The sequence below is a fragment of the Taudactylus pleione genome, unplaced genomic scaffold (genome assembly GCF_031769625.1).
Source record: "Taudactylus pleione unplaced genomic scaffold, aTauple2 ptg000330l, whole genome shotgun sequence".
NCBI classification, from domain to species: domain Eukaryota; kingdom Metazoa; phylum Chordata; class Amphibia; order Anura; family Myobatrachidae; genus Taudactylus; species Taudactylus pleione.
In genome coordinates, this window is record NW_028284731.1 from 4855978 (window position 1) to 4883909 (window position 27932).

General features: G+C 45.0%; 1 protein-coding gene across 1 annotated transcript in view; it reads right to left on the bottom strand.

Moving 5' to 3' along the window:
- Positions 1–657: 657 nt before the first annotated feature.
- The window catches only part of CASTOR1 (cytosolic arginine sensor for mTORC1 subunit 1), an 89878-nt gene continuing 62603 nt past the window's right edge, over positions 658–27932 (bottom strand). The window contains 2 exon segments of the mRNA XM_088443480.1: positions 658–2586; positions 10460–10554. Coding sequence (XP_088299606.1) covers positions 2521–2586; positions 10460–10554 — 161 coding nt within the window. The 3' untranslated portion in view covers positions 658–2520.

Consider the following 27932-nt stretch of genomic DNA (forward strand, 5'->3'; position numbering starts at 1 on the left):
TTTTTTTCTAAATACTCAGCGAACATTAGTACACATCGTCCTCTACACCAAGTCATCTCCATTTCTTATGCACTCTGGTGGCGTAGTTATATACACACTGACGTATGTATAATGGGTGCTAGGTGTGTGGTGTCCAGGGGGCCAAGACCGCTCAACCTGCACTCATAATTAAACTTGCCTCTCTGGAGTCCCACATCAGTCGGCAATGCAGTGCACCATAAATCACTGGGAAATTGGCGCAGCAGAGAAGTCTCCGGAAACGTGGCATAAGCGCCATGTTCTGGAGACCTGCGCAATAGCCCTGCGAGAGAGGAGGGGGCCCGGACGAAGCCTGCACACAGGCCCTCTCCTCTCTTAAACTGCCTCTGGATATATGTTTTAAGTAAGCAGCAATGGTCAGGAAAGTACCAAATGGTCATACTGTAGATTAAAAGACAATCTGAATGCAGTTTCCATTTCAAAATAATTTTTTGTTTTACATAGTGTTCCTATAACTAAAAATAAAATATCTCTTTATTCAAAATGGGGTATGGAACCAGTAGCATTTACATTGATTATCAGAGGTTCAGAAAATATACTGAAGGTTTTACAGACCAGCTTTCAGATATTGCTCAAAAACAGAAAACAGGCAAAGAAATGAGACAATACACAGCTAGTTCATCATTTTATTATCCAATGCAGGTTCACTTCCTACCCCAAAAAGGAATCCATTTTCCCTTATGAGACCCCCTATCCCCCAATGCACACAAATTACAGAATTGTTATAATTATGCAAAATAATGTAGAATCAAAGTAAGTGGTAACAGCAGTTGGATTTCTGCAGAGAATGTATGGAGACTGTGGCATTCCTTTCTGTAATAAGGCACTCTTTTAAAATACATTTGATAACATCCTGGACAGAGCAACATCCTGATGCTGGTAATATATGACATCATGTTTTAGAAATGTCTCTTTATGTTAACATTAAGAAATGAGTTACATCTATTTTGTATAAAGTGCATAGCTAGAGCCATCTACAGTACAATACTTACTGCACTATTTCATGCAGTAGAAATACTGGTTGGTAAGCAGCTGAGTGCAAACCTGAAAAACGTATGGAACAGTGAATGTGGAAATTAATTACATATAACAGAGGGGACAGAAAACTGAACAGAGCTGGGGGAAAAAACAAGGTATGGTCCTTTATAGCTGCTGACAGCACCAACCTGCCACTATGAAATTAACTGATACTATACTGATGGTAACAACGTCAACATAAAGGGTGAATTCAGCAGGGAAAGCACTGGGTAAAACACCTTTATAGGCTGGGAAAGGACAGTGTAAAACACCTTCAACAAAATGAACTTCACTTGGAAAATATGAACATACAATTAAAGGGCAGATTAAACCATTGAGGGAACCTCTACTGATCAACATTAAATGTTATTTGTTTTTGCTGTTCCACAAAACATTTAGTTCAATCCAATCAACTATTAACAATCTTATTGTCAGTATGGACTGTATAAGTAGCAACTACTTTTGCATCGTTAAACTAAAAGATTAACAGGTCTATGTACTAAACCTCCACTTACCGTGTATATATAAAGCCACCCCCGCTTCGCCTGATATCGCTGCAAAGCAGGTAACGCAGCTCCTGCCAAAGAGGGGGAATGAGAGCAGTGTACATAGCGCATCACTTAAAGTTATTTGTGCATGTGCCTATTCTATCCTCCAATCAAATATGGCCTATATATAATTTTTTTTTTTAAACCAACTTTAGTAACAAGCCAACATAAGAGATGTCCAGATCGCGGTTTTAGACTATGCAGGAACAAGATAATAACAACAAGAGGCACGATGCCAATGCAGGAGAAGTCAGCATTCGGTAACCTATCACTTTAGTAACACCTGACACACTTAACACTGTCATAGAAGCCTATGGTAGTGAGAAAAACACGCATGAGCTTAGCACAGGCAGCAAGACAGCAGAGAAAATCGTTTAGTACATATTGAGAAGCGATATGGACAGGGATTTTCTCTGCCTTTAGCGCATTTCCCCCTTTGCTCCTGTAAGTACATAGACCCCGAAGAAAAAAAAAATACACAAAGAAAAAACCAATAGGCCCACTTCTTACATAAAAGGAGTGTGTTAACTTTCAATAAACAATAGTTTTATGAAAATGCATAAAATATGCTTTGTAGATGTAACAAACTCAAGTAAATTTGCCAAATAGGCAATCATGACAACAGAGAAATATATGCTTATTTCTTATTCATTAAGAACCTGCTCTCAGTACATTCAAAACATCTGGTCAGTATTGAACGGAGTATTGCTTTCAGTAAGTCTCCAGGTCATTGGCACTGGAAGGAGTTATTGTAGCACCTTAAAAAACAGAATACAAAACGTTCTCAAAATGGTTAGTATGTCTGGTTACAGAGCCAACGAGAAATGGAGAGTGCAAATTGCAGTTCCAACAATCCAGTGACACCGCTCAGGAATCCAGTCATGTAATCCCTGTTGCAGCACGGCACACTTTTCGCTTAACTGTTATTTTCACAACGCTGATGTAATAACTTAATTACAGAATCAATGTCTTCTTCTGGCACCTATTCAGAAAGAAAGCATAACCTTACAAACCAAGAATTAAAGACATTTAATATTTTTCCCTGTTAAATAACGCTGTTTAGTCTTGTGATATTTGTGTATGTGTGTATACAGTAATGTGAAAAAGAAAGTACATCCTCTTTGAACTGAATGTCTAAAAATTACAAGTACCGTATATACTCGAGTATAAGCCGAGTTTTTCAGCACAAAAAATGTGCTGAAAAAGTACCCCCTCGGCTTATACTCGAGTGAAGTGTAGCGCTGACCAGACGGAGTTCGGTCAGCGCTACACACTGCCAAACACACAGCCACCGGAGCCGGCAGCTGTGTGTTTGCTGTAATCAGCAGCCGCTGAGAGTCTGTCAGACTCTCAGCGGCTGCTGCTGCTCCCACTGCGGGAACCATCTTCCGGCTCCCGCAGTGGGTGATGGGAGACACGTCGTCATGACGACGTCTCTCCCATGCAAAGCGGCTGGAGGAGCGGACAGCGGCGGGACCAGGAGCGGGAGTTTCTGGTAAGTGTTTATTTATTATTTATTCTTATCATGTCTCTCTCTACTAGGGGGGGGGGGGGACTACAGGGGGCGATTACTACAGGGGGCACTACCAGGGGGCGATTACTACAGGGGGCACTACCAGGGGGCGATTACTACAGGGGGGCACTAAAAGGGGGGATTACCACAGGGGGGCACTACCAGGGGGGGATTACTACAGGGGGCACTACCAGGGGGGGGATTACTACAGGGGGCACTAAAAGGGGGGATTACCACAGGGGGGCACTACCAGGGGGGGATTACTACAGGGGGCACTACCAGGGGGGGGATTACTACAGGGGGCACTAAAAGGGGGGATTACCACTGGGGGTACTACCAGGGGGGGGATTACTACTGGAGGCACTGAAAGGGGGGATTACCACTGGGGGCACTACCAGGAGGGATTACTACTGGGGGCACAACCAGGGGGAATTACTACTGGGAGACTACCAGCTGCTGCCATTTCCCACACTAGGCTTATACTTGAGTCAATAAGTTTTCCCAGTTTTTTGTGGTAAAAGTAGGTACCTCGGCTTATATTCGGGTCAGCTTATACTCGAGTATATACAGTATCAAGGTTTTGGAATTGTCAAGTCAAAGCCCTTTCAGATGCAGTGGTGGGTCTCCAAGAGAGGTGCATGAACAGATGCAGTGGTGGGTCTTCAAGAGAGGCAAATGAACAGATGCCTCAAACATCAAATTAGCTGAAGTAGATTTGTAAAGGTGGAGTGGACAACAAATCAAATACCATCTAAGAAACTGATAAATTCATAGGGGACAGTTCAATTGTTTTCTCGGGCCCCATCTTCTGTCTAAAGTGACAGGGCGATATTCGATGGGCGTGAGTAAATGAGCGACTATTACTTATAATGCATATTGTGCCCAAACGCACTGGGTTTAGACGCGTAAAACAGCGAAACACGTGTAAAGTACTGGACACGCTGCATTTGGGCACCCAAAAGCCAGACTTTTCACAGATTTCTGCTTGCCACCTCAAAAGGGTGGGAGCTGAGATAATGGTCTCCCATCAGCACAAACCATTGAATTGCTCTGGTCACTTTGGACGAGGGCTGCGAGTAGCACAAAACAATTAAATTCCCCTCATACAGAAGACAATTTACTTATTGCTGCTAAGGTGTTTCTAAAAGCTACTGAACCAGGGGGTGTGCTTTCATTTTCAAACATGACAGCTGCATTTTCACTTATAATTATGTTTTTTACTTTTGTAATTTTTTTATATATTATGGGTGACTTTAGATTTATATATTATTTTTATTGTTAGTTCTGTCCATAATATGTAATATTCGCTCAAAAAAATAGTGAGGCACACCAAACATCCATCAAATAACTACCAACCTAAAAACAATCACAAACTATGAACACTAATGAATCACTGTACAGATGTAGATGAACACGTAGGCCTGAAGTCAATTAGCTGTAAGTTCAGTCCACATTACATCACCACCCACATTGCGGGTTATTTTCATCAAGCACACTCCCGTGAGTTGCGCAATTCAATTGTAAAAGCCTATTCATAACAATGTCGCTTTCTAATTCTACAGTGTGCGACCCTGGGGGCGGGATGTACTAACCTTGCGAAGTACATCCCGCCATGCCTCGCATTCCTACTGACCGCATATGTACTAATATATGCGATCAGTAGTGCAAAGGACAGCTCTTCCGATATGAGGGATCCGATCGGAATAGAAGCCCATAGGCTGCTATAGGGTAACGCCAGCGAAAGCTGGCGTTACCCTCCACATCGGAGACCCGGCGGCCAGCTGAAGATACATATGGAAAATGCGGTAAAACCCTGAAAACTGTGTTTTTACAGCATTTTCCGTTTAGTACATCCCTCCCTGGGAATGTACATGAAAAAGTGGGGAAATCACCCTGAATCCCCAAAGAGTGGCAAATAAGATTCGATAACAGTATAGAAGGGTATTAGTGGCCATAAGCAAAGTATTTTATGTTTTTAAAAGGTACCAAATGGCTGATTTTTTACCTTTTTTTATTAACCGTGAAAAATGACAGTAAGCAAGTGTTTATAACAAATTCTATAGATTATTTTGTGGTACAGGAAAAATGTAAAGTGATATTTAATTGTTTTTAAGCAAGTTTCAAACAATATTGGGAAAAAAAACACTTGTTACTCCCATCTGCAAGTTCAAAAAATTATTTTCCATCTATACAACACCCAAAAATACTTTTTTGAGCATTTTACAGAAAAAAACACTGAAAAAGGACATGCAATTATTGCCCAAATTATGCCATTTAGATGCCTCCAAGTGCATAATTATTCAATGGAAGGGGGTGTACCAAATGTTCAACATAAGGTACCAAAATTTATATCTTAAAATAAATTTCCCTATTATTGACTTACTCAGGGGCTGCAAACTAAAATCTGCATTAACCCACAAGAAATTGTAATTGAGCTGGAAAACGTTGCAAATGTGGGTTTTTGACCGGCAGGAACTAAACCAGCAACTAATTGAATTGTGGCCTAATATAGTTAATAATATAGAGGCCTAAATCCAGATAAAAGGTGCATTTTTACACAAAAAAACATGTTGTAAAATAAGGGAATGTTGGAGTATGCTCAACTCTGGTCAATAGAACACTCATAGGGGTAAATATACTAAAGTGAGAGTTTTTAGAAATGGAGATGTTGCCCATAGCAACCAATCAGATTCTAGCTATTATCTTCTAAAAGGTGCTAGTTAAATGTTAAGTAGAATCTGATTTGTTGCTATGGGCAACATCTCCATTTCTAAAAACTCTCGCTTTAGTAAATATACCCCATAGTTGGAGAAATCTAATGTGGAATTTCTGCCCAATTTGTTGCTTTAGAAGAAACAGTGTAGACATAAATCTGCCCAGTATGTGTGCGCCACATGCAATATTTTCCCAGCATGCAAAAAAATAATAAAGACTGCATGTGCGCCATTTGCATTGCAGCATAATTTGTCCATGTGCAAATTTGCCTTCTTTAGCTGGATTTGCTCCGGACTTTAAACCAGACCAGCCCTTCAAGTTACCTGGACCTTACAACCTGGGGTGATCTGAATAAAGAGGACATAAACGTGTACACACTATTGAGAACAACTCCTAAGAAATACCATAAAAGTGGTTTATAGGCAGGGCCGGATTAACAATGGGGCGGGTGGAGCTACAGCTCCAGGCCTCCCATTGAAAATAGGCCCACACCGACTGCAGTGCAGGCAGGAAAAAAAGTTTTTTCTTTCCTGTCAACACTAAGGAACAGCTCAGCCAGCTCTCTCACCTAATGGCTGTCATAAATAGAGCTTAGCCCATTCTGACCTCCCCGGTCCCCACCCGTTCCCCCTCCTCTTGGAGGATCGACAGGCCAGGACAAAGCCCCGCCCACCCGCGGGCCGCTGAAGCCCCGCCCACCTCGGAAGCCCCGCCGAAGCTCCACCTCCATTATACCGAGGCTCCACCTCCTGAACCATCCTACTCCAAAGCGGTGTCAAGTGCCTAGTTGAAGAGGGAAGGCAGCTCAGCCAAGCATGTCAGGATTAGCTTTACTCAGGTCAGTGTAATGTCTGGCCTCTATCTACTCTATATATGTATGTAATTATCTATTATCTATCTATAATATTAGGTGGGTATAAGAGCTTGTGTATCTACACATATATATATATATACACCCACACGTATATGTGTGTGTGTGTATATATATATATATATATATATATATATATACACACACACACACACACACACATGTACTGTATATATGTGTATATATATGCACATACTTGTTTGTGTGTGTATATATATGTATGTATGTGTGTAAATGTATGTTTGTGTATATGTATGTTTATATACACACACGTGTATATATGCACGTACTTGTGTCTGTGTGTATGTGTGTATATATATATATGCGTGTGTATATATATATATATATACATATATGTACGTACTTGAGTGTGTGTATATGTATGTGTGTAAATGTATGTTTGTGTAGATGTATGTGTATACACAGACACACACGTGTATATATGCACGTACTTGTGTCTGTGTGTATATATATGCGTGTGTATGTATATATATATATATATATATATATATATATATACACATACATATATGTACGTACTTGTGTGTGTATATGTATGTGTGTAAATGTATGTTTGTGGATATGTATGTGTATACACACACACACACACACGTGTATATATGCACGTACTTGTGTCTGTGTGTGTGTATATGTATGTGTGTGTATGTATATATACACACATATATGTACGTACTTGTGTGAATATATGTATGTGTGTATATGTATATATATACACACACACACACGTGTATATATATGCACGTACGTGTGTGCGTATATATACATACACACACATGGTGGTAAATAGGGATGGTACAGGAGCTTCAGACACATTTAAGGGGACTGAAGCGGATGTGGAATGATATGTAAACATTCATCATGTTAATAGGAGAATGTCAAGATGGTCATAATGTTGAAGTTGTCCGTGTCGAACATTCATGTAGATAGTGATGGAATGTCGACATATCATCCCTGTTGGCCCAGCGCTCACTGACCTGCTCCTAATGGCTGCAGTGACTCCAGCACGGCTTCTGGATTGGGTCATGACCTCACTAACCCTAATGCCTACCCCTTACCTTATAATGCCTTTCCCTAACCTCCTCCCCCCGCAGTCTAACTGTAACCTCCCCCTAGTGCCTAACCCTATCCTCCTACCCCCGTAGCCCAACTCTAACCTTCCCCTAGTGCCTAACCCCCCCATGTAGCCTAACCCTAATGTCGACATTTTCATGACTGTCAACATACTACACCACACCTGCTTCAGTCCCCTTAAGTGTGCCTCAAGCCCCTGTACCTACACAATTTACGTGTATGTGGGTGTGTATGTGGGTGTGTATGTATGTACACACCCACATACACATATATATATAGCAGTCAAATGGGCGGCACTCTGGACGGCTTTTATAAAACACACTAAAACTCAGTTTAAGTTATCAACGCTTCAGAACTTGTATTTATTCTTTCGTCAGGATTACTGAAAGGATGAATACAAGTTCTGAAATGTTGTTAACTTAAATGGATTTTAATGTGTTTTATACAAGTCATCCAGAGTGCCGCCCATTCGACTGCTACATGGTTCCCGCCCTTCACAGCCAGAGGTAATTAGGAGGGCACCAGACGCTATAGCACTATACTTTGCACAGGAGTGCTGGCCTACACATGCACAGTCAGCGGCATAGCAGGGCTAACTCCGGAGCACCTTGTGCCAGCCCCGTGCCTCTTAAGTGCGTAACGTCATGCCGTTGCGTAGAGGTACTGAGGCCACCGGCACCTGAAAATGCAGCACTGCCCGGAGCGTCCTGGGAGAATGCTGCACTGGCCACACCCCTATGTAAACCACAACCACACCGCACTGGTCATGGCCCCACATTACCAGTCACACTGCTACTGCACTTGTCCCACCCCCTTCAGCGGCATACAATAGGCCCATCATAAATTTCAGCTCCAGGCCCATGTGGACATTAATCTGGCACTGTTTATAGGGATACATTAAAAGCTAATATGTATACTGTACACAGACATTTTACACACGTGCTGGCCACCAAGACAAAAACCACACACACACACACATCTGTTAGTTTCCACTCAATACGCAGTGAATGCATGATGTGAAAGTGGAAGCATGCTCTTATTGAGCCTCTAGAATGGATTTTTCCCTTTGTGGACACTGAAAAGTTGTGGCTTCTTTTTCTACTGAAATTGGCCACAAAGGTCACTTTTTAACGTGCTAATAACTTTTGAAATTAGTATATTATGAGCTAAATGACAACTTTGTGATTTGTATTTACTGTATTTAACAACTCTTTCAGTTTCTGCAGCTTAGATATTACTTTTCAGCATCAGATGTGTTGAGATTTGTAGGTGGAGTAACCCATACCAATATAACCAACATAATGCAGTTACTGTTAATGTGACCAACATATGGCAGAGTTCCAGTTAATTTGACCAGCAAATGACCAGAGGGGTTCTTCCATTATATAAAAGTATGGTGTTCATTTCCTCCATATAGAACAGATTAGTTAATTACAAATAGAGAGCATTTCCTTCTTTTTGTGTACTTTTATAGTAGTAATATTCTGTTACAGTATTACATTTTTATTTGGTATCCAAATAGAATATAGCCTTTAATAATATTAAAAAGGCAAAATATTAACGCTGCAAAGCAGCCCTATAGTGAGGCCCGACAACGGAAATCTTGGGGCACAAAACACTCATGATTTTGCCCCCCTCCCAATCTGGTACCTCCTGCACTGAATGTGGATGTGATTTGAGCCAGTGTCGCTTGTCTGTTACCTTGGACAATTCTGCACAGGCACAGCTGATCTGTGGGTGGCCACTGTGCTGTCCATGGTGGGTGGTAATGCCTTCCATGAGGTATGCCTGGTACACACGTGACACCCATACATCGAGGAACGTTGAATGTCTGCCCAACTTCAGAAATGGAATGCCCCATCACTTGGGCACTATCATGCCACATTAAAACTTCATTAATTCACAGCGCCTTGCCATAAAGCAGCAGCCTAGCCGGTGTTTAAACTGACTCAGGAGATGTCAGATTACAAAATATATATATATATATATATATATATATATATATATATATATATATATATATATATATATATGGCAAGTGTATGTATGTATATATATATATATATATATATATATATATATATATATACATACATACACTTGCCATATAATTCCTTTAACTCGAGACACTAATGAATTATACAGATTCTGAGGGTGGCTGACTTCAAGCTTCCATTTCACATTGTTCTAATCAGCCACAGAACCTGTTTAATTCAAGAGTCCACAATTTAAGAGGTTGTATGGCAAGCCTCTATTTACACACACACAATATATATATATATATATATATATATATATACACACATACACACACACACACACACACACACACTAGTTAGCCAGTTTGTGTATAGAATAGCAAACGAACGCTCGTGTGACACTCTTCCAGTCATTAAATTGCAATATGCGGAAGTCATGTAGAAATGAAGAAATCTAGCTTCCCTTACACAGGAGCTGCTCCAGCTGACAAAATAAACATTTCTCAAAGCTGAAACTCTGTAGTACTAATTATGTGATAGAAACATCAAATTTCCATTCACTGCTGAGAGCCTCTACAGATTCTTAACAATATTGTAATTTAATGGCTGGAAAAGCCAGGCATTCTATAACTACTATTTGACACCACCAGAAACAAATTGAATTGCCCCCTTATTATCCACTTACCAAAGCATGGTCAAAATTGAAGGTGCTAATATAATAAGCCGATATATCTTCTGCAGCTAGCGGCTCAGCTATTTGTGCCACTATTCCACACTCATCTGCAAAAAAATAGAAGATCATTTAAATTATCAAGTCCATGAGATACTACAGCATAGCCAAAGAGTGCATACACAGCTAAAGATTTTCTGTCCAACCATCCAACTAGTTGATTGGTTGGAATGAAAATCTGGTAGCGTATGGGAGTAACTGATGATCAGCAATTTGCTCCTAAACGCCAGAAAAAGGACAAAAACTGTTGTTTGAACAAATTGTTTAGATCAAACATTTAACAAACTTGTCTCATATGGTGTGTACCCAGCCAAAGGGTTTTATGGGTTCTGTGAAAGTGAATGTTTTGGACAGAATTGTATAGGCCAAGGGAGGGGGAAAAAAAAGAAAAAAAAAAAAAAAAAAAAGAAGTGGGCTTATTGAATGGTGGGAATGCGGCTGTGACAGACATTAATATGGAACCAAAATGCATGTAAACGGTTTGGTGGCTGAGCTTACACCAACAGGAGAAACTGCTTGGATTTCCATGGTTTAGGTCAATAATGGAGAGATGGCTTTAAATACCCTTATCCTCTGCTTAACATCTGGTGGAGCCACAATAACTCCAGCCTCCTCTTATACAAATTAATATAGACCTGCAGAAATGGACTTGATAAATTAACTTGTTAAATTAATTTAATAAGATAGTTGCAATGTAACAATACCTTAACAAACTAGGCAATGTGTGGCTTTCCTGACAGTTAAGGTTACAATATCCAGCAAGACTACCAGCTGCAATATAGCACAACAGAACACTGCTAATACACATATCTAATACACATTTAGTAATAAATTATGAAGTGAAGGCTAAATGAAGGATTTTTTCTATCTATAACCCTGGCATTCAGTCTATAACCCTGGCATTCAGTCTATAACGCTGGCATTTGCAATTCCCTTCCATCCTTCCCCCTATCAATCACAAGCTTCTGTCTGTGTGTGGGTCCAGGTTTTCTTGATCTATCCAATCTGAATCCACTTCACTACTTCTCACACAACAAGTAAATACAGCTTTACTGGCCGACACAGAAAGGAAGGCACACTACACAGTCACCCAAGACATCATTGTGGCCTTCAGATCAATGCTTAGCAAGAACACCTGTATTATAATACATAAGCATCCCTGGCCCTGTAAAAACAGGACTGTGATTCAAATATGATGTGTGTAACACTGAATGGATACTTTTCTAAAAATGAACAAAAAGCATATAAAAGTTATGCCTGACTTCAGCAAGTGCGAGTGATTTAGGATCGACCACATATGAGCAATAGTGCCACCTGCAGTCACAAGAGATACTGTGCCAGCAATAGGTCTGTGAACGACGTCGTTCATACACATTTTGCATCGGATTTGCTGTATAGCCAATGCACAATATATCTGCATATACAGTCAGGTCCATAAATATTGGGACATTGACAGAATTTTCAGATTTTGGCCTCTATTCACCACCACAATGGTTTTGAAATGAAACAAACAAGATGTGATTTAACTGCAGACTTTCAGATTTAATTTGAGGGTAATTACATCCAAATCGGGTGAACGGTGTAGGAATTACAACAGTTTCAATATATGCCTCCCACTTTTTAAGGGGCCAAAAGTAATGGGACTATCAACTCAAAAGCTATTTCATGGACAGGTATGGGCTATTCTCTCGTTATTTCATTAACAATTAAGCAGGTAAAAGGTCTGGAGTTGATTCTAGGTGTGACATTTGCATTTGGAATCAGTTGCCGTCAACTCTCAATATGAGATCCAAAGAGCTGTCACTATCAGTGAAGCAAGCCATCATTAGGATGAAAAATCAAAACAAACCCATCAGAGAGATAGCAAAAACATTAGGTGTGGCCAAATAAACTGTTTGGAACATTTTTAAAAAGAAAGAACGCACCGGAGAGCTCAGCAACACCAAAAGTCCCGGAAGACCACGGAAAACAACTGTGGTGGATGACAAAAGAATTATTTCCCTGGTGAAGAAAAACTCCTTCACAACAGTTGGCCAAATCAAGAACACTCTCCAGGAGGTAGATGTATATGTGTCAAAGTCAACAATCAAGAGAAGACTTCACAAGAGTGAATATAGAGGGTTCACCACAAGATGCAAACCATTGGTGAGCCATAAAAACAGGAAGACCATATTAGAGTTTGCCAAACAACATCTAAAAAAGTCATTACAGTTCTGGAACAACATCCTATGGACAGATGAGACAAAGATCAACTTGTACCAGAGTGATGGGAAGAGAAGGAAAGGAACTGCTCATGATCCAAAACATACCACCTCATCAGTGAAGCATGGTGGTGGTAGTGTCATGGCGTGGGCATGTATCGCTGCCAATGGAACTGGTTCCCTTGTATTTATTAATGAAGTGACTGCTGACAAAAGCAGCAGAATGAATTCTTAAGTGATTCGGGCAATATTATATTCTTATATTCAGTGAAATGCTTCAGAACTCATTGGACGGCGCTTCACAGTGCAGATGGACAATGACCCGAAGCAAACTGCAATAGCAACCCAAGAGTTTTTTAAGGCTAAAAAGTGGAATGTTATGCAATGGCCAAGTCAATCCCCTGACCTGAATCCGATTGAGCATGCATTTCACTTGATGAATACAAAACTGAAGGGAAAATGCCCCAAGAACAAGCAGGAACTGAAGACATTTGCAGTAGAGGCCTGGCAGAGCATCACCAGGGATGAAACCCAGCGTCTGGTGATGTCTATGCGTTCCAGACTTCAGGCTGTAATTGCCTGCAAAGGATTTGCAACTAAGTATTAAAAAGTGAAAGTTAGATTTAGGATTGTTTAGTTTGTCCCATTACTTTTGGCCCCTTAAAAAGTGGGAGGCACATATAGAAACCGTTGTAATTCCTACACCGTAGGTGGTCAGCTGACAGTCTGCGGAAAGATATTTGTCAGGTGTGTACTCACCTTTAGAAACAGCAAAACCAGGGGACGTGGGTCTCCTGAGCTCCCACTTGGCATCTTTAAAACCCACTATTTCCTCATTCGCTGAACTTCCCTGACTCCCTGCGGCTACTAGCCCTGTTATAGATTCCTGGGGCTGTGCTGGAACTTGGTAGCGGACATAGGGGTCACCCCCAGTAGCCCTGCAGGTTGCTGCCTTTCCTCCCCTCTAAAGCTCCAGACTCAATTTAGGAAGTGGCCCGGTGGCGCCTCTCCCCTCTAGCCTCCACCTGCTGCTTGGACCTCTTACTTGCTTCCACAGGCCTACAGTACTTTAGTGCCGCCAACCATCGTTCAGGCCTCTGTTGCCCAGGTGCACTCCAACTCATGTACCATGGCTCCTGCCTCCATTACCAGCTGGGACCAGGTACCTCTTCAGGTGCCTCTACCATCTATGGAGTGCCTCCTGGTCATCATCTCATGGATCACATCGCCCCGGTCAGCTTCTGAAAGCTGCGGCGTAGGTAGGTCCGCTCCCGCTAGCCACCATTTTAGAAGCCCAAAACCTGTCCCATAAAACACCATGCTGGTCACTGCAGGCACCTTATCTGTACCGCGGCCTACTCCTGGTGCACTGTGGTCGCTGGCTGGTCCGTGCCTGGTGCTCCTTAGACGAGTGGCTGCTGATCTTTCTGGGGTCTGACTAATTAGGGACCAGGTCTTCTAGTCATGTTGAGTTCAAACACCACTACCCCCATGCACCCTTTCTTAGCTATAATTGTTGGAAGTTTAAATACACCTGTGGCGGTCCTATTTTGGGACCCTTATTTGCAGGGTTTTTGTTCTATTGGGTACCTCTCAACTTCTACCTCTATATCTTTTTCATGTTCGTGGTTCTTCTCACACTTCTCTATCCCTTTCTTTTTTCTATGAGGTGTGCCCTCGGAGGCCTTCTTTTAATTGTTTGGACGATGGACCTGTTTTTATTTAGGGCTCCCCTTTCAATACTACCATGGCCCTAAAATTATTATCCAATAAGGTTAATGGGCTTAATTCCCCTTAGAAACGCACCGTGGTCTTGAGCCCCTTTAGGAGGTCAAAGGCTGACAGTTTTCCTTCAGGAAATTAATTTTACTGGCTTCCACTCCCAGCTTCAAGGTGAGCAATATACCTAACCATGCACCATAATATTCCATTTACACATATTAAAACGGTGGGGGACCCAGAAGGTAACTATTTAATGGTGATTGGCAGCCTCCACTCAGAAGTCCTTATCTCAATATATGCCTCTAACCAGAACCAATCACACTTCTTTCATACTTTGGCTCAACATACAGAACGTGTAGCACAAAGGACATAAAATTTGGGAGGGGACTTAAATACTGTTATCGACCCTCTATTAGACAGATACGGTTGCCCTTAAAATAAAAAAGGATTGATCCCCATCCACGGCTTCCCTTACGTCCTCTCTCAAGCAGCTTAATCAATAGGATTCCTGTTGCCTTAGGCACTCCTCGGCTAGGGACTATTTCCATTTCTCAGCATCACATCAGCATTACTCCAATATTGATATGATTCACATTTCCCACTCGATAGCCCCAATTGGACTGATCATGCTGGAGTCTATATCCTACTAGATCTATATAGAGCCCCCAGAGGGCTGGACAACTACACACTACTGCACCCTTCCACTCTTTCCAACATCAAAGTAGCTATGCTTCAGTATTGTGAGGAAAATACTTCCCCAGATATTTCCCCTGGAATTCTCTGGGAGGCACACAAGCCCACCATCCGAGGCCAACTCCTTGCAAAAGCTTCTGTAATAAAGAAAAAGGCAACCCAAGAAATCCTGTCTTTAGAGTCAACAATATCCTCTATATTAGCTCAACATAAACATTCTCCATCTGCTTCGCCTCTATCACATATAAAACTGCATAAAAGGCCAGTTGAACGAATTCTGTCCTGCCGAGCTGCGAATATACTACAGAAATTATGCTAGCGTTTTTACGATAAGGCGGACAATATTGTTACCCTGTTAGCAAACAAGTTTGAGGCGTAAACAGGCTTAAGAAATGATTGACAAATTGCATTCTAAAAAACTAGAAGGATTCACCTATGACAGAAAAAAATGGTGGAGGAATTCAGGGACTTATAGCTCACTTTACAATCTGCCAAAATCCCACCCCCCTTTCCTCCTCTGACGAGTCAGCCGCCCGAAGGAATCATCCTGAGAGGCAAAAAGTATCAAAAGCATAATACCTCAAAAAAGTCTGGACAGAAGACCACGTGGCCGCATTAAAATGCTGAACAGCCGAGCCGCCACAGCGTGCTTCCCATGAAGGACCCACAGACCGAGTAGAATGAGCAGTAACAGAGGGTGGCATTGGAAGGCCCTCATAAGTGTAAGCCTCAGAGATCACCATGCAAAGCCATCGAGCCAAAGTTTGTTTATTGGCTGGTCAACCCTTCTTGTGGAAACCATAGAGTACAAACACGGAGTCTGAGTTCCGAAGGGAATTGGTACGGTGCACAGAAATCCTGAGGGCACGTACCACATCCAATGAGGCCTCGCCCGCCGAGAGGTCTGGGGAATTAAAGGCCGGCACAACAATTTCCTCATTAATGTGGAAACTAAAGACCACTCTAGGAAGGAAACCAGGGCGTGTCCGAAGCACCGCCCTGTCCTGGTGAAAAACCAAAAGTGGGGAACGACGAGAGAACCCCCAAATCTGACACTCTTCTGGCAGATGCAATAGCCAGAAGAAAAACTGTCTTTGCAGTAAGCCATTTGAGATCCACCGAGTCCAGGGGTTCAAATGGAGGGCCCGAAGAACAGCCAAATCCCAAGGTGCCACAGGAGGGACAAAGGGAGGCTGAATGCGAAGGCCCCTTGTAGGAAAGTGCAGATATCAGAAAGAGGAGTGATCCTTCACTGGAACCACACTGAAAAGGCAGAGACATGCACCTTCAGAGACCAAGGTCCAAACCCACCTGCAGGAAAGCAAAGCTCTGGATATCCTAAACACTTGCGGGTCGTAACCTCTGGGATGATACCATTCAAAGTAGGTATGCCACATCCTGTGGAAAATCCTGGCAGAGGCAGGTTTTTGTGCTCTGAGCATGGTGTTAACCGCAGAGCCGGAAAAACCCTTGGACCTTAGGAGAGATGTCTCAAGAGCCACGCCATCAAAGACAGAAGACCCAGGTCCAGGTAAAGACAAGGACCTTGAGATAACAGGTCCGGATGTTGAGGCAACAGCAACGGAGTGTCGATGGAGAGACTCTGAAGATTTGAGTACCAGTAACGTCTGGGCCACTCTGGAGCCACCAGGACAGTGCCGCCTTCTTGTTTGAACTTCCAAAGTACTCAAGGAAGAAGGAAGATTGGAGGGAACAGGTCCACTTGACTGACAGAGCGTCTACCAAGAGAGCCTTGGCGTCTCTTGTCCTGGACCCGTACAGTGGCAGTTTGTGATTTTATCGCGAGACCATGAGGTCTACGTCCGGAAGGCCCCACCTGTGCAATAGGAGCTGAAACACTTCGTGTTGAAGAGACCATCCCCCGGGATGCACATCGTGGCGGCTGAGGAAGTCTGCTTCCCAATTGAGAACTCCAGGAATGATCACTGCTGATATGGCTGGTAGATGGCGTTCTGCCCATGACAGGATGCGTGACACCTCTGTCATTGCCGCCTGACTTCAAGTCCCTCCTTGATGGTTTATGTAAGCCAAGGTCGTGGCGTTGTCTGACTGAACTTGCACGGGCATTCCGTGAAGTATGAGTCTGGCTTGTTGCAGGGCCCTGAAGACTGCCCGAAGTTCCAATATGTTGATTGGTAGAGCAGACTCCTCTGCTGTCCACCATCCCTGCAAGGACCAGGTAGAAGTAAGAACCCGCTTGTGCAGGAACTGTTGACAGAGTGTAAATACTGCAGCTAACTGGTAAGTAAGATCCGTGCATACGGGGCTGCGCTGTCTGGAGGAAACGGTCTGCTCACTTCTTGGATTCTCCGGGCAGACAGGCAAACAGGTATCCAGCTAGAAGCAAACAGGTGTCCGACTAGTGAACGAGGACTACACAGATGATGATGTCAGTATTTACACAGTCAACGGTTCCTGCACAAACCGGGTTCTTATTTCTACCTAGATCGTCGGCACAGACACCGGTGGAAACCACATCTACGGGATACTCGTCAAACCTGAATAGAGGTCCCGGTATTAATACCTCCAAGTGCGGCTGAACAGAGCAAGTTATCTGTGCTGGGACGCCAGCACAGATTTCAGGATTTATCCTTAATACAGGCATCACCTTCCAAAGAGGCAAATTGTTTTTTTAACACAGATTCATGAAGTAATTATACTTTTAAGCTACTAGACATTGCACTAAGAACATCCTTTGAGATGGGATCAGGGAGGACTTCTTCCAATTGATCAACCACCCGTGCAACTGAAGCACAGATATAGTCAGCTGTAGGTGGTGGTGAAGTATCTCTGGAGACCCTGCTAACAGTAAGAGGTCGTCCAGGCATGGTAACAGGCGGACCCCCTGCAGCCGCAGATGGGCTGCCATTACCGCCATAATTTTGGTTACCACCTGAGGTGTAGTAGAGTGGCCAAACGGCAGAGCCCGGAACTGGAAATGTTGTTGTGACACAGCAAACCTGAATATCCAGTGACATAATAAAATCCCCAGGTTCCATAGCCAGTATGATGGAGCGTAGAGTTTCCATCCTGAACCGAGGTACCCTGAGGAATTTGTTCAGGGACGTAGATTGAGGATAGGTCGGTGGGATTTGTTCAGTTTTTGAACCAGAAAAGGCTGGAATAATAACCCGTTCCCCTCTGGGATAACGGGACCGGTACAATGAACCCATGCCTGAATTAAGGATTGTACTGCCTCTTGATTTGCCAAGGCCTTGTCCTTGTTGGACAGGAGGCCTGTGCAGAAGAACTGATGGGGAGGCCTTCTGCGGAAAGAGAGGGCGTACCTGTGAGAGACCACTTCTCTTACCCAGGTGTCTGTGGTGGTCTGACACCAGTATTGGGCAAACTAAATAAGTCGTCCTCCCACCCTGGGATCCCCCAAGGGGAGGCCCACCTAGTCAGGCTGAGGGCTTGTCGTCAGGCTTGGCAGCCAGACGTCTCGCACTCCAAGCCTGTTTCTTAGGCTTGGAAATTTTCTTGGAGGTTGACGGCCTAGGAAAGGACTGAGTATTAACCTTACCTGGGGCCCGATAGGTCCGAAAGGACGAGGTCCGAGACACCGAGGTAGCAGGAGCAGAAGGCAGAAAAGCTGCTGCCAATGTATCCACAATTTTATCCAAATCAGGGCCAAACAAAACTTTACCGTTATAAGGTAAACACTCTAAGCCCTTCTTGGAGTCCGTATCTGCCCTCCAAGAGCGAAGCCACAGGGAGCGGCGAGCCACAATGGAATCCTGGCATTCAATAAGCTGACATCCAAGGCAGCCTCATTAATATAGGTAGTTGAATCTCGGAGGTTGCCCACTAGATTCAACTGTTCCCTGGTAGCATCCAAAGATGAGGAGTTTTCCAGGGTGCTAGCCCAACATTCAATAGCCCGACCCACCCAGCAGATAGCCATGGCCGGTCTGCACGCGGCACCTGAAAGGCAATAAATGGATTTCAGGCAAACCTCCACCTTCCCATCTGTGGTATCCTTCAGAGACGACATGGAAGGCATAGGGAGGGTTGCGCTTTTAACCAAGCGCGTCAATTTTGAATCCATCCAAGACTAGTAAAATAGTCTTCAGCAAAAGGGTAAGCATAAGCCAGATGTCTCTGCAGCTGGTAACGCTTTCCAGGTGTTTTCCATGCCACCAGCTGGTTAGACAACAGGAATATGGCCACGGTCACATCCTTAAAAAAGGCTTGTTTGGCCTTAGAGGAGGACGAACCTCCAGCACCTATGACCAAGGCTGCCCTGACAGCTAGTATCAGACCAGGAATATAAATTTTTGACCTAGGCTCCGCCTCATGTGTAGCAGACACATAGTCAGAGTCATCTGGCAGCACCCAATCATCAGATGACATATCTTGGGGGGGGGGAGAATAACACCTGCATGGGTGTAGTCGGCTGAAGCAGGCTCAGAGGGCAGAAGCTGCTGCTGTGTGAACCCTAGCGGGGAAAACACAGGAGGGTCAGTTAAACGTCCCGCAATGACCATTAGTGCTTGTGCAAAGCACACCCAAGGATGCTCCTGTGGAGTGGCAGAGACCGTAGAGGGACCTGGAGGAGCATAGCACCTCAAACATAATCCCTCAAAGACCATGTCTCCCACCCCTAATTCCGCTGTACACTTTTTACATAACAGCCGGGCGGGAGCCAAACTTGGCATAATCACTCTCACTACCAGACATGGTGAAGAGGATACCAGTATACTGTATGTGACCCACACACAGAATAACAGACTGTGAGGCTGCACCCTGACAACACTTGTATTAGGGTTTAGTGAGAAAAAAAAAAAGACACAGGGAAAGTAAAATGGCTGACAGAACAAAGTGAAACTCAGACAGACAGCGCTAGCATAAAGTCACATACAATGCAGAATAAATAACACCTGCACTTAATGGCACTACTAATCAACTACACAGACTTAGCGTCTGGTAGGATATAGAGCTACATACACTGACCACTTTTAGGAGGAGAAGTACATAGGAGAACCCGGGCTCCACACCGCCTGTGTGATCTGCGACTAGGCCAGGAAAAAATGGCTGCCATAGGCCAGCCAGACCGCAGTGGAAAGGTGCGCTGTGCAGCGGGGAGGAGCCGGCTGTTTAACAGGGAAGGCAGCCTCCCCTGGCCAGAGTTTAACCCCTGGGATGCTGGAGCATATTCAGTTATCACTTCAGCCCGCTGTCCCTGGTGGTCTAGTGGAAGCACCGGACTCAGTGCCTGGCTCCACATGCCGTCATCCCCAGGGAGTCCCCAGCCCCGAGGGAAAAGGACTACATCTCAGCGGGTCACCACCACGGTGACCCGCTGCTTACCTTAGTCCCCATAGCACCCGCCCGGAGTCCAGGGATCCTCCAGGGTCCCTGCTAGCCAAGACCCCGGAGGCCCACCAAGACCCCTGGATCCGTACCGGCATCTCACGCAGCGCAGGCGTCCGTGCTGTCCGCAGTTGAATTAAGAGCAATAAAAATAAACTCTTTAGGGGCTGTTAAGCAGCCCCCCCACATAGCAGTGACCCGACTCCGGACAGGAATCCAACGAAACTGAGGTGACTGCGTAAGGTGCCCGGATGACCCTGTGGACCCCTATGGACAAGTAGAAAATTCCTTTTCTTCGAGGTCCCTAGGGTCTACAGGATCTACCTTGGGGTATGTAGTTGGATCACATCCAATGCACCAAACAGCAAAGCTTTGGAGAACCCAGCATGCACTGGTCCTCATCACTATATACCCCGCCCCCAGCCACAGGCATTCAGTTTGTAACCAAGCCTTACGGCAAGAGACGGAGAGTGGAGAAGGAAGAAAAATTGCACAAGCAACACTGAATGTAAAGAGGGAATCTGTGAAAAAAAGGCTTAAAGAACAGATGCCAAATGAGGCCAGGAGCCTCAGGTTGTGTGCCCTGTGGACCTCGAAGAAAAAGTGATCAAAAGGTAGGTTATACCATAATTCTGTATTTCTTCTTCGGGTTCCATAGGATCTAACTTGAGGACGTCCTAAAGCAATTCCCTTATGGGTGGGGACGCTCCTGCCCAGAGAGGAGAATTTGCCGCCCAAAAGGAAGCATCCTGGAAGGCAAACGTATCAAATTAGTAGAATTTGATAAACGTATTAACGGAAGACCAAGTGTCTTACCGCCCACGATGGTCCAACTGACAGAGTGGAATGTACTGTCACCCTGTTAGGAACAGGGAGAGCAGCCTGTGTATAGACTTGAGAAAATGTCATACGAAGCCAGCGAGCCAAAATCTGTTTGTTTGCTGGCCAACCTCTCTTGTGAAATCCATATAACACAGAGAGAGAATCTGATTTCTGATGGAACTAGTCCTATCTACGTAAATACGAAGCGCTCAAACCATATCCAAGGAAGCTTCTCCTGTAGACAGGTCTGAAGACTTGAAGGCCGGGACTACAATTTCCTCATTTATATGAAAACGGAAAATCACCTTAGGGAGGTAGCCCGCCTTTGTACGGAGGACTACTCTATCTTGATGAAAAATCAGATATGGCGATCAACATGACAGTGCTGCCAAGTCAGAAACTTTACGTGCTGAAGAGATGGCGAGGAGAAAAAAAAAGTCTTCGCTGTCAGCCATCTTAAGTCCACCTTATCCAAGGGTTCAAAAGGGATGCGTCTGGAGAGCCCTGAGAACCAAAGACCAATCTCACTGTGCCACCAGTGGGAGAGGTGGAGGTTGCAGCCGAAGCACCCCCTGAAAGAATGTTCTAACATACGGCAGAGGGGCAATCCTGCGCTGAAACCAAACTGTCAAAGCAGTAACTTGGACTCTCAAGGTAGTGAGGAGAAGACGCAAGTCTAATCCCGCCTACAAGAACACTTTAGGGTCATATTTTCTGTGGAAACACCACAGAAAAAAAGAATGCCAAATTCTGTGATAAATGCAAGCAGAAGCCAGCTTCCTTGCTCTCAGCATCGTCTGAATCACATAAGCAGAGAAACCCCTGGCCTTCAAGACTGACTCCTCAAGAGGCATGCCGTCAAAGCCAGCCGAGGTAAATCCTGGTAAAGACAAGGACCTGGCATTAGCAGATCCTGCCCTAGAGGCAGTGGAAGTGGACTGTCTATATGTCAGATTGGAGAACCAATGTCTCCTGGGCCAGGCAGGAGCTATTAGTATCATCCTGCTGCCCTCCTGTTTGAATTTTCTGACAACTCTTGAAAGGAGGGAGATTGGAGGAAACAGGTCTGCCAACCTGAAGTTCCATCTCACCGCCAGAGCGTCCACGAAGGTAGCTGAAGGGTCTCTTGTTTTGGACCCGTACCTGGAGACCTTGTGGTTGCGACGTGACGCCATTAGGTCTACGTCTGGTAATCCCCACCTGTCCACCAGGAGTTGGAACACATCCGGATGATGAGCCCATTCTCAGGTGTGTATGTCCTGGCGACTTAGGAAGTCCGCTTCCCAGTTGAGAACACCTGGGATGAAAATTGCAGAGATTGCTGGAAGATGGCCCTCTGCCCACAGCAGAATCTTTGCCACTACCTTCATGGTTGCCGGACTTTGTGTGCCTCCTTGATGATTTATGTAGGCCACTTCTGTCGCATTGTCGGACTGAACCTGGACAGGCCTGCCCTGAAGAAGGTCCTGCACCAGAATAAGTGCTTTGTGCACTGCCCGAAGCTCCAATATATTTATTGGTAGACTTTTCTGGTCTGTCCACATTCCCTGAAAGGTGCGACGACCCATCACTGCTCCCCATCCTCGCAGATTTGCGTCCGTGGTGAGTACCACCCATTCCGGGATCCATAATGGACGACCCTTGTCCAAATGAGTCGTCTCCAGCCACCAGGCAAGGGAGAGCCGAACCTGGTGAGATGCGAATCATTGATGCTTTATACGATGATGCTGACCATCCATCCCACTGGGCCAGAATCCACAGCTATAGGGACCTGGAATGGAACTGGGAATAAGCCACCATGTCGAAAGTGGCTACCATGGAGCCAAGTATCTGCTTAGCCAAGTGAACTGACACTGTTTGCTTGCAATGTAGATTGTAGCACTACAGTCTCGTGTGCACAATCTTGTCCTCTGTAGTAGAATCCTCTGTTCCAGAGAGTCCAGCAACGCCCCCAAGTGCACCATCCACCTGAGTTGGAAAAATAAATTATTTTTTCCAGTTGATCACCCAGCCATGCTCCTGTAGGCAGACAATGGTCATTCATAGATGACATCGTAACATCTCCTGAGACTGTGCCAATATCAGGAGGTCGTCTAGATATGGCAGTATCCCGACTCCCTGTCGTCTGAGACACACAGTCATGACTGCCATTATCTTGGTAAACACCCGAGGGGCTGTAGCCAGACCGAAGGGTAGAGCCCGGAACTGGTAGTGTTACTGATCCAAGGCAAACCTGAGAAAGGCTTGGTGGGGGATCTTGCAATCGGGACATGCAGATATGCATCCTGTATGTCTAGTGAGACCATGAAGTCTCCAGGCTCCATCGCCAGCATAATTGACCGTAGAGTTTCCATGCGGAATTTTGGCACCTTGATGAATCTTTTGAGAGATTTTAGATTCAGGATAGGGCGGTGTGACCCATTGGGTTTTAGAATAATAAAATACATTTGAGTAATAACCCTTTCCCTGTTGCGTCACAAGGACGGGGACTATGACTCCCGGAGGGCCCCAACAGACTCCCGGTAGGCCGGAACTCTGACCGGGTGTGCAGGAAGGTTTGTGAGAACAAACCTCTGACGGGGATGCCTTAGGAATGCAATGGCATAACCCAACGAAACCAGCTCTCATACCCAGGCATCCATAGTTGTCCCCTGCCAGGCTTGGGAGAGAACTGTAACAGTAAGCCTCCAACCCTGACATCCTCCAGGGGGAGGCCCGCCCCATCAAACAGTAGGCTTACAGGCCGGGCGCTTGGTTGACCAAGATTTCTTGATCTGCGGTTTCTTGTGAGACTGACCCAGTCTGGCCGAGTACTGTTTCTTTGTCCTACTCTGTGGACGAAAGGACCGGGATGACCATTGCCTCTTAGAAGTAGATGTAGATGGCAATTCAGCAGACTTCGCTGTTGCCAACGAGGTCATTATGTCATCCAACTCTGGTCCAAATAGTACCTTCCCTATGAAAGGCAAAGACTCCAGAGCCATATGCCTGCGTCAATCCCTGCTTCCCCCTAATACATAGCCGCTTCCTGCATCTGGCTGAGAAGAGACTGCTGCTCTTTTATTGGATCCACTATAGTCTCCACCAGAGACCTCGTCCAATCCTCCATAGCCTTGGCCACCCAGGCTACAGCCGTAGCTGGTCTGGTAATAGCCCCAGATAGTGAAAACATTGATTTCAAGTGATTATCAAGCTTTCTATCCGTAACCTCTTTTAAAGAGGATGCTGCAGGAATAGGTAATGTAGCACTCCTGATTAATCTTGTCACATGAGCATCTATCGTTGGGGGAACCTCCCATTTATTACATGCCCCTCGTGTAAATGGGTAGAGAGAGGTTATAACCCTAGTGGCATGAAAATGCTTACTAGGAGTATCCCATGCTTCAGACATGAGATTTGTCAACTGCCCCGACTGAGGGAAATAATCCTTCGTCACCGCCTGACATCTAAAGATTACCTCCTTAGATGCCAGAGCAACCTCCTCTTCCTCTATAATGAGGCCAGATCTCACCACTCTTACTAGAGAGGGAACATCCACAAGGGATTGATGGTCTTCTTTTAATGAGACTGACCCAGAACTCAGACTCATTATCTGATGAGGAGGACGAGTCAGACTCCTGAGGCAACATATGACGAGTACCTCTTTTGTGCCGCTGCTTCTTTACAACCACTGGTTTATCCACCTGGGCAGAGGCTGACGACGGTAGTATACTCTGGCTAGAGTGAGCAGCCGCATTAACCCAACAGGGATTCATGGGGTGCAAACACATGGGATGATGTACATGCTGTGAGTACTCCATAGCACTACAGCAGCTGGAGCCCACACCTCGGTAGCTTTACCTATTAGATATGACAAAACCTCAGGTGTGATAGACATCCAAGATGACTCTGCTGCTGGTGCAGGAGTACCAGATATATGCGATAACTTAGCAACAGTTATTACAGAACCCATTCTGGTTAACATCCTGGTCAGACAGGCCTGCAGAACAGGACTTACAGGATATAAGCACAGGAGCCCTCCCATCCTCCCCTTTACTTTCAGACATGACAAAATGTATAAATGGTATAAGGTATACAGTATTAATGCAATGTGACTTTTGTATCAATGAATCACCCCACACGCCTTCAGAGGGATGAGGAGAAACACTGATAGTTGTACCTGACAGTCTTGAAAAAATAGGTAGTGTACACACAGCAGCTAGCATAGTGTCACATACAATGCAAAAAAACTCACAATTGCTACAGCAGTATGGACTCTGGATCAACTGACCAGCCCTAGAGGGGTGATGGTAGGATATAAAGTGCGCTATATGCCAAACCCAATGGAGAGGTATATGGAGAGCCAGACCAAACCTTCAGCAGTGCACGGACAAACGCTAAACTGCGCGCGCCTCACACACGAGGTGGTCAAATCTACCAAACCAGACTCGGGAATCCATACTCAGAAGTTGCGTCTGGGGGGGGGGGGGGGGGAGCGGCCGGGGGAGCGCCTATCTCCCCTAGGCTGCGATTTTGACAGTCGGGTACGCTGACCTCACAGTATTAAGATGTTGACTAGTGCACCTTACCACCCGTCCCTGACGACAGACGATATGGCCCTGGCCCCCTCAGTGAGGACACGTTAGACGTGACCTTCACCTGCCTCCAATGTCTCAACACCGGAGGCAGGGGACTGCTACGCGCATGATTCCCCGAGAGGAATCGCTTACCTGACATTTCCGTGACCCGAACACAGTCCCGGACCTCACCGTTAAGCCGCCAGCTAAGCCACTGGCATGCAGAGAACCGCAGAGCATATAGCTATGCTGGTGTATTGGCGGAGGTAGAAGGCGTCGCGGTGCCAGAGTCTTTCACGGCGCCTGGTATTGCTAAACTGTGAAGTTTCGAAAACTTAAGGTAAAACATAAAAGAAAAAGCCTGCTGTTATAACAGGTGCATCTTGCCGTGCACCAAACAGAAAAACTTAATGCCTGTGGCTGGGGCAGGGTATATAGTGGAGGACCAGTGCATGCTGGGAGCTCCAAAGCTTTGCTGTTTGGTACATTGGATGTGATCCAACTACATACCCCAAGGTAGATCCTGTGGACTCTATGGAACCCGCAGAAGAAATATATAAATAAAATAAACTGCAAAACATCTTTAATAAAATGTTATCTGAACAAACTAGTAATAATTATAATAATGAGACTGGCACCACTAATAAGAATTACACTTAACAGGAATTTGTCGGTATTAAAGCATGGAAGAGAGACTGTGCACCAACTATGTGGTTCATACTACCCCAATGAGTAAATACATATAGAGTAGCAGAGCCGTAACTAGACTTTTTGGTGCCCTGTGCCAGAAAGAGCATTGGCGCCCCCCTCATTTTTCAAAGGGACATAATGAACCCAAAAAGGGCCATGGCTTCATTGGGAAGGGCCAGGGAAGAGATAGGAGAGGCCAGGAGATGAAATAAGAGGAAGCTACAAGCAAAAATGAAAAGAAACAGAAATTTGACAGGCCCAAGCAGCGCCCCCTGACCTGTGGTGCTCTATGCGATGACAGCGGCCGCACTACCCTAGCTACGGCACTGTAGAGTAGCAATAGTGTTCCAATCACCTAGAGAGAGAATCTGGTCTGTCCTCTGGTGACTATACCTGCTATAACAGCCTGGTTCCTGCGCCTCAACCATCTTGAGTATTCTAACCAGGCCCAACATTCCCTCATCTTGGGAAAAACCTTGTACTGTAAAAGTCCTTCCACTAGAAGAGACCACCAGTGCCTTAACAGATACTTAACACCGCTTTATCTGGAGCTTTTAAAGCAATCCCGACTGTCATATCCCGGCGAGGATGAAATGCCGGGCGTCTATATTTAGATGCCTGACATTTCCCCGACGACCGGGAGACAAATGGCCGGCATCCCGATCGAAGGGATGCCGGGCGCCGCGAGCGGACAGCCGCGCGGGGGGAGGGTTAGGTTTAGGGCATCCGGGGGTGAATTAGGGTTAGGCACCCCCCCCGGGGGACTTAGGTTTAGGCAGCGGGGAAGGGGGGGGATTAGGGTTAGGCACTTGGGCGGGATGTTAGGGTTAGGCACCCCTAAGGAGGGTTAGGGGGTTAGGTTAGATAGTACTTGCCTATCCACGATCGAGATTTCCAGCGCTGTCGGGCTTCCGCTGCCGGGAACTCTGCTAATGTCGGCCAGGCGCTGCCGGGAATCGAACCGGGAATCTGTATTTCTTACCGATTCCATCTATTCTACCCACCATCTCCAATAGTCCCAGCTATGGCCGAAAAGCTCAGTCTAACTTGTGGAGCCTAAATGAAGGGAGATGGAGTGAGATATCTCTATACAGTCCTGAGCCATGCTCACTGTGGACCACCAAGATGCTGGTGGCCATCTGTAACATGTGATACAAACAAAATGGCTGTTGTGCTATTTTGCTGTTAAACTGTTCACGGTACTTTTAATGTATATATATTAGTGATTGGATTAATATCATTAGAATGTTTTTCTACTAATTTAGCTATGCAGTTTGGTTAACATAGTTAAATATTAGTATCAAATATTCTATTGTTTTATTCAAAGGTGCCTTTTAATAGGATTCTCAAAAGGAATGTACTTTACTTATATATTTTGACTAGTTGTATCTAAGATTGTGTGATATTTAC